This window comes from Salvelinus sp. IW2-2015, unplaced genomic scaffold (genome assembly GCF_002910315.2).
Source record: "Salvelinus sp. IW2-2015 unplaced genomic scaffold, ASM291031v2 Un_scaffold5967, whole genome shotgun sequence".
Lineage (NCBI taxonomy): Eukaryota > Metazoa > Chordata > Actinopteri > Salmoniformes > Salmonidae > Salvelinus > Salvelinus sp. IW2-2015.
Window position 1 is genome coordinate 1 of NW_019947232.1, and position 8,285 is coordinate 8,285.

Consider the following 8,285-nt stretch of genomic DNA (forward strand, 5'->3'; position numbering starts at 1 on the left):
GAGGCAGCTTGATGTAGAAGTACACCCCCTGGACATCTCCTGTTGGTCTAAAATAAATGTACACATACACGTTATTCAATTATTGCATCCAAACTGCTTGCGCACGTCAACGAGCATCTGCGTAGCCAGGCACTACAATAGAAATTGTTCTATTTGTGACGCACGACGCGCTACAAATCCCGCCTCTCCCATCTCCTCATTGGTTTTTAGGAGCATATACAGTGCATTCGGAAAGTATTCAGACCCCTTGACTTGTTCCACATTTTGATATGTTACAGCCTGATTCTAAAATGGATTAAATATTTATTTTTCTCAGCAATCTATAAACAATACCCCATAACAACAAAGTGAATGAAGAAACTGAAATACCTTATTTACATAAGTATTCAGACCCTTTGCTATGAGACTCGAAATTGAGCTCAGGTGCATCCTGTTCCCATTGATCATCCTTCAGATGTTTCTACAACTTGATTGGAGTRCACCTGTGGTAAATTCAACTGATTGGACATGATTTGGAAAGGCACACACCTGTCTATATAAGGTCCCACAGGTGACAGTGCACGTCAGAGCAAAAACCAAACCATGAGGTCGAAGGAATTGTCCTTAGAGCTCAGAGACAGGATTGTGTCGAGGCACAGATCTGGGGAAGGTTACCAAAAAGTTTATGCAGCATTGAAGGTCCCCAAGAACACAGTGTACTCCACTATTCTTAAATGGAAGAAGTTTGGAACCACCAAGACTCTTCCTAGAGCTGGCCGCTCCGGCCAAACTGAGCAATTGGGAGAAAAGGGCCTTGGTCAGGGAGATGACCAAGAACCTGATGATCACTCTGACAGAGCTCCAGAGTTCCTCTGTGGAGATGGGAGAACCTTCCAGAAGGACANGGGCCTTGGTCAGGGAGATGACCAAGAACCTGATGATCACTCTGACAGAGCTCCAGAGTTCCTCTGTGGAGATGGGAGAACCTTCCAGAAGGACAAGCATCTCTGCAGCACTCCACCAATCAGGCCTTTATGGTAGAGTGGCCAGACGGKAGCCACTCCTCAGTAAAAGGAACATGACAGCCCGCTTGGAGTTTGCCAAAAGGTACCTAAAGACTCTCAGACCATGAGAAACAAGATTCTCTGTTCTGATGAAACCAAGATTGAACTCTTTGGCCTGAATGCCAAGCGTCACGTCTGGAGAAATCATGGCACCATCCCTACGGTGATGCCTGGTGGTGTCAGKATCATGCTGTGGGGATGTTTTTCAGCGGCAGAGACTGGGAYACTAGTCAGGATCGAGGCAAAGATGAATGGAGCAAAGTACAGAGAGATCCTTGATGAAAACCTGCTCCAGAGCTCAGGACCTCAGACTGTGGCGAAGGTTCACCTTCCAACATGAAAACGACCCTAAACACACAGCGAAGACAATGCAGGAGTCTCTGAATGTCCTTGAGTGGCCCAGCCAGAGCCTGTACTTGAACCTGATCCTACATCTTTGGAGAGACCTGAAAATAGATGTGAGCTTGAGAGTATTTGCAGAGAAGAATGGGAGAAACTCTCCAAATACAGCTGTGCAGCAACACTCCCCATCCAACCTGACAGAGCTTAAGAGGATCTGCAAAGAAGGCTGGGAGAAACTCCCCAAATACAGGTGTTATTTATTTATTTTATTTATTTATTTTTTACCTTTATTTAACTAGGCAAGTCAGTTAAGAACAAATTTTTATTTACAATGACGGCCTACCCCGGTCAAACCCAGACGACGCTGGGCAAATTGTGCGCTGCCCTATGGGTGTGCCAAGCGTGTAGCGTCATACCCAAGAAGACCCGAGGSTGTAATCGCTGCAAAAGGTGCTTCAACAAAGTACTGAGTAAACGGTCTGAATACTTATGTAAATGTGATATTTCCYTTTTTATTTTTAATAAATTAGCAAAAATGCGTAAAAACCTATTTTTGCTTTGTCATTATGTGTTATTGTGTGTAGATTGATGAGGGGAAAAAGTATTTGATCAATTTTAGAATAAGGCTGTAATGTAACAAAATGTGGAAACATTTAAGYGGTCTGAATACTTTCCGAAGGCACTGTACGCACGTGGGTGATTGAAAGAGGAACTGAGTTCSACATTCCAGTCCTGTTGGTGGTGGTAATGCACCTTAAAGTTGGTTGCCAACRGCCATATGAAGTCCAAAGAAGAAGAATGAAGGAGGAGAGATTACTAGAAACAAACTCAGTTTACCCTTTTATCTGTGGATTAAGCTAGCTAGCTAATTTGACATGAATGTTTAATGCTTTTCGACCTGTCCCCAAATTAATATAGTTGGTTCAGAGTTTGTTTTGAAATTTCAACCTGCGAGTGCTGATCACGTCTGGTGTGGCTGGACAAAATCAACACATGCGCACGATSGCAGACGCACACGCTCGCCCGCTCTAGTCAGCATGTAAGTCTACATTTAAATAGTCTAAGTCTGCATAAGTCTATCCCTACCCAGGTATGCAGCCTGACTGGTGGARTCGGCCAGGCCCTCTCTCCTCAGGTCCTTGCCCTGGTCCCCCGGMGTGGAGCAGTGGGCGGGGGAMGTGTCCAGCATGAAGTTCTTGGTCCGGGACGTGCTGATGATGCGCGGGGGGAGGAGGATGTTGATGACCGTCTGCAGGAGCAGAGAGACCTCAGGCTGCTCCAGGTGTGGGGAGTCTGGATAGGGTGGAACACACACACACACACACGTTGCGTTCAAGGCTGACTACATTGCAGTTGTGCAACACATATCAACTAATCGTTAGGTGRCAGGTCATCGATGGCGCAGGSGAGCATCAGATTGTTATAGACAGTGCCTTCGGAAAGTATTCCACATTTTGTTACGTTACAGCCTTATTCTAAAATGGATTCAATTGAAAAAAATCGTCAGCAATCTACACACATGGGGTATTATGTCATTATGGGGTATTATGTCATTATGGGGTTTAAAATGTGTGTTCCGTGATGAGGGAAATTAAAAAAAATAATAATATTAGAAATAAGGCTGTAAAGTCAAGGGGTCTGAATACTTCCTGAAGGCACTGTATGATGCAGGTAACTGATATTTTTAACACCTATCCAGGCGCTGTGAGTTCTAGCAGGTGACTGCAAGGTGACATTCAAGTCTGCCTGAAACACAGCCATTATTTCAGATGCACGTATGCATACATACACCCACAGATTGGTGGCATTAGACCTCTTAACCCTGGGCTCTGACCTTTGCTCCCTGAACCCACTGTCAGCACGAATGGAATCAGCAGGTTGAGCAGCATGCCCTCTCGCCTCTCCTGATTGGTGAAGGGGGAGATCACATGGCTCAGGGGGAAGTCATCCTTCAAAGCCTGTCAATCAGGAAAGAGAACAAGATAAATGTTTCATTATGACACACACACACACACACACACCACAATCCACACAACAAACACACACCACACCAACACACAACACACCAACACACACCACCACACACACCACACAACCACCACACACACACACACACATTACCAGAGTATAGTTCTTGGGCTGGGTAGTCTCACCTGTATCTGCAGAGCCACCAGGCGGACCACTGCTGTGCTGAAGGGTAGAGGGGGGGACAGATACGGGCTCAGGTGGAGCAGGGGCAGCCCATCAGCCACACTGGAGGGGCCTACTACCCCATCACCTGAGAAAAAAAAAACAAACACAACACACACACACACCACACACAACACACAACACACACACACACACACACACACACCCACATAGAGAAAACTCACGAAATCAGCTATAGTTAAGTTACAGCACAGTGAGTATTTGAGTGTGTGTGTGTGTGGTGTGTGTGTGTGGTTGGTGGTGTTGTGTGTGTGTGTGTGTGTGGTGTGTTGTGTTGTGTGTGTGGTGTGTGGTGTGGGTGTGTGTGTTGGTTGAGCACTCCTCACCAGGTTGACACAGACGTTGATGAGGGAGCGGAGGTGAGGGAGGAAGGAGATGATGGCTGACGCTGGGAGTCAAGACAGATACCTTCAATCAGACTACTGGCGTCCTCCACCACTCGTCTGTAGTGACAACACACACACACACACACACCAAACACACAACAACACCACACACACACACCACACACCACAACACACACCACACACACACCACACACACAGCATCAGTATAAACACACACACACCACAGGCCACTTGCGCACACACACACAAAAATCAAGTAACACACCACACGCAGTACAGTCGCTACCTAACACAGCACACACAACACACACACACACACACACACACACCACACCACACACACACACCACACAACAACTCACACACACACACACACACACACACACATACACACAACCAACACACACAACACACACACACACACACCCACCACCACACACAATTCATATATACACACGCACGCTCGCTCGCAAAACACGTTAACTTACTAATCACGCTCATAAACATAAGCAGGAGGAGACTGATGGGAGGAGCTATGAGAAGCGAGTAACATGTGGTTTCCATATGTTTTGATACCGTTTCATTTGTTCCATTCAGCCATTACAATGATCCCTTCCTCCTATAGCTCCTCCCACCAGCCACTGATACACACATCCACGACAAACACAACACACTTAAGAAAATATCACACTATCATCTTCGCATTTTTGAAAAACTTTTCGTTTGGACAGTCATTAAATAGAAATCCCATCACTATCAGCAGAGCTACAATAACCAGGTCCAGGTTTGATGATCTCTTATGTGGGTCTAAAGCAGATAATATTGACCCATCAATACTCAGACATGAGTTCAATAAACCAGGTCCGGGTCTCTGAGGATCTCTTATGTGAGCCTAAAGCAGCTCGTAATTGCAGAGCTCACCGACACACACATAAGCAGGCAAACTCAGCAGTCCTGAGACTTACAACACTACTACACACAATTCAAACGTGGATGAGTCATCAGCGGTGACAATTACACCCACGGAAGCAGCAGTGCATTACTCTGGCTAGTTCAGCCAGCTCGGCTAGGAACAGAGTTGACTACAGCTATGGTACTTCACTCCACTGTAACACCACAGTACGGTACTTCACCCTACTGTAACACCACAGTATGGTACTTCACCCCACTGTAACACCACAGTACGGTACTTCACCCTACTGTAACGCCACAGTATGGTACTTCACTCCACTGTAACACCACAGTATGGTACTTCACTCCACTGTAACACCACAGTATGGTACTTCACTCCACTGTAACACCACAGTATGGTACTTCACCCCACTGTAACACCACTGTAACACCACAGTATGTTATGGTACTTCACTCCACTGTAACACCACAGTACCGTACGCTACTTCACTCTACTGTAACACCACAGTATGGTACTTCACTCCACTGTAACACCACAGTACGGTACTTCACTCCACTGTAACACCACAGTACGGTACTTCACTCCACTGTAACACCACAGTACCGTACGGTACTTCACTCTACTGTAACACCACAGTATGGTACTTCACTCCACTGTAACACCACAGTACCGTACGGTACTTCACTCTACTGTACCACCACAGTACGGTACTTCACTCCACTGTAACACCACATTACGGTACTTCACTCCACTGTAACACCACAGTATGGTACGGTACTTCACTCCACTGTAACACCACAGTACGGTACTTCACTCATCTGTAACACCACAGTACGGTACGGTACTTTACTCCACTGTAACACCACAGTATGGTACTTCACTCCACTGTAACACCACAGTACGGTACGGTACTTCACTCCACTAACACCACAGTATGGTACTTCACTCCACTGTAACACCACAGTATGGTACGGTACTTCACTCCACTAACACCACAGTATGGTACGGTACTTCACTCCACTGTAACACCATAGTACAGTACTTTACTCCACTGTAACACCACAGTACGGTACGGTACTTCACTCCACTGTAACACCACAGTACGGTACGGTTGTGAAGGAGCAAGGGTTAAAGGGCGCGCAGCGCGGCAACAGACCTGGAGCACAGAGCCTGTGGGCGAGCGCACCTGAGCGTAGGCATCTTGTGGATCTTGTTGAACATGCGGTCAAGCCGCTTCAGGATGAGGATGAGGGCGGGCCGCACGGCCTCGGACGACCAATCGGTGATGGGCAGCATAAAAAAGAGAGAGATTCAAATGAGAACTCCACGGCTTAGTGAGAGTCTATTACTAGGAGAATCCTGAGCAATGAGAACTCCAGGCCTTAGTGAGATCTATTAACTAGGAGAATCCTGCACAATGAGAAATCCAGGCCTTTAGAGTCTATTAACTAGGAGAGTCCTGAAATGAGAAACTCCAGGCCTTAGTGAGAGTCTATTAACTATGTAGAATCCTGACAATGAGAAACTCCAGGCCTTAGTAAGAGTCTATTAACTAGGAGAGTCCCTGACAATGAAGAAACTCCAGGCCCTTAGTAAGAGTCTATTACTAGGTGAATCCTGACAATGAGAATACTCCAGGCCTTAAGTAAGAGATCTATTAACTTCTTGGAACTATAGGGGGTGCTGTTCCGCATTAGCATATTTTGGGTCTCCAAATTAAACTGCCTCGTGCTAAATTCTTGATCGTCAATATGCATATTATTGTTATTATTTGGATAGAAAACACTTTTCTAGTTTCTATAGAAGTTGGAATTTTGTCTCTGAGTGGTACAGAACAATATCTACAGCCTTTTTCATGACAGGGCGTCAGATTTCAGAAATTTTTACCCCGATCTGGAGTCTGTTTTAAGGCGACAGTGAATGCTATGAAGAAACCGACACTGCCTTACGTCTTCCTCTGGGTGTCCTGTACGTCATCACGTTTTGAATGGAATCGATTGGACCAATCACAGCCATTATAAAAGACCAAAATGTATAGGGACCTCCCTTCTCGTCGCGCGCCTGAAGCGTGAAGGACATCGGACTTGCCTCGTTCCAAATCGTTGTCTAACCAGCAATATTTCTCCAGTCATGTTTTTCAGTCGTTATAGTTGTTAAAAAATCATAATGAGTTAATTTGAACCGTTTTATAGCAATTTAATATCGTTTAGTGCGATTTTGAGGAATTTTCTTTGTGTGGCACTCTGAAACTTTGGACACGTTTTGGGTCCGTTCGATCGTTAGTGGATATTTCGAAAGGACAGAGGACATCTTACGACCAAAAGACGTTTATAACATAGAAAAGGTACATTGCCAAGAATCTGATGGAAGAACAGCTCAAAGTAAGCAATATTTAATATGATAAATCGTTTTTTCTGTCGAAATATTTTAAACGCATATTTGCCATTTTGTTTGTTATAGCTTCAACTGGCGAACCCTGGTAGTTGAAAAGTAAGGATAATTAAAAAATGTAAATCAGCGGTTGCATTAAAGAACTAATTTGTCTTTCGATTCCTGTTCAACCCTGTATTTTTTTAGTCAAGTATATGATTAGCTTTCGATTAAACTGAATCACTCTGAAAGCTGACGTTCTCATTTTGAGGCTTGAGTTGTGACTATTTTCATTGTATAACCACACGGTTTTGTATGGCTAAATATGCATTTTTTCGAACAAACTGTATATGTATGTTGTAAAATGATGTTACAGGAGTGTCATCGGAAGAATTCTGAGGGTTAGTGAAAAAATTAATATATTTTGGGCGTGATTACGTATATAGCGCTTTGGCTGGAAATCGATGCTCTGGTAACGTTTTGCACATGTGGTATGCTAACTTATTCGATTTATTGTGTTTTCGCTGAAAAACGCTTAGAAAATCTGAATATGGTCTGAAATTCACAAAGAACTGGGTCTTTCCATTGCTATGCTTTGTCTATTTTATGAAAATGTTTTATGATGAGTAAATTGGTCATACACGTTGCTCTATCTATTAATTCTAGTCGATTTGTGTGTGGTCGGTGCAATTGTAAACTGTGATTTCTACCTGAAATATGCCTTTTTTCTACAAAAACTATCCTATACCATGAATATGTTATCAGACTGTCATCTGAAGAGGTTTTTTCTTTGGTTAGTGGCTATGAATATCTTAGTTGAAGCCCGAATTGGTGATAGACACCTGAAGGAGTAAGAAACTGTGGTAGTTAGAATAGTGGTGTATTCTTGCTAACAGTGTTTAGCTAATAGATTTAATATTTTGTCTTCCCTAGTAAAACATGTTAAATCTGAAATGGTGGCTTTATTCACAAGATCTGTATCTTTCATCTGGTGTCTTGGACTTGTGATTTAATGATATTTAGAATGCTACTATCTACTTGTGAAGCTATGCTAGCTAT

General features: G+C 44.1%; 1 protein-coding gene across 1 annotated transcript; it reads right to left on the minus strand.

The window, feature by feature from the left end:
• Positions 1-2,445: 2,445 nt before the first annotated feature.
• LOC112078615 (protein unc-80 homolog) lies at positions 2,446-6,152 on the minus strand. The gene is made up of 5 exons (XM_070442102.1): positions 6,043-6,152; positions 3,923-3,984; positions 3,539-3,663; positions 3,220-3,343; positions 2,446-2,678 (listed from the first exon to the last, which is right to left on the minus strand). The coding sequence occupies exons 1-5, from the start codon at positions 6,150-6,152 to the stop codon at positions 2,446-2,448; spliced, it is 654 nt and encodes a 217-aa protein (XP_070298203.1).
• Between the last annotated feature and the right edge of the window lie 2,133 nt (positions 6,153-8,285).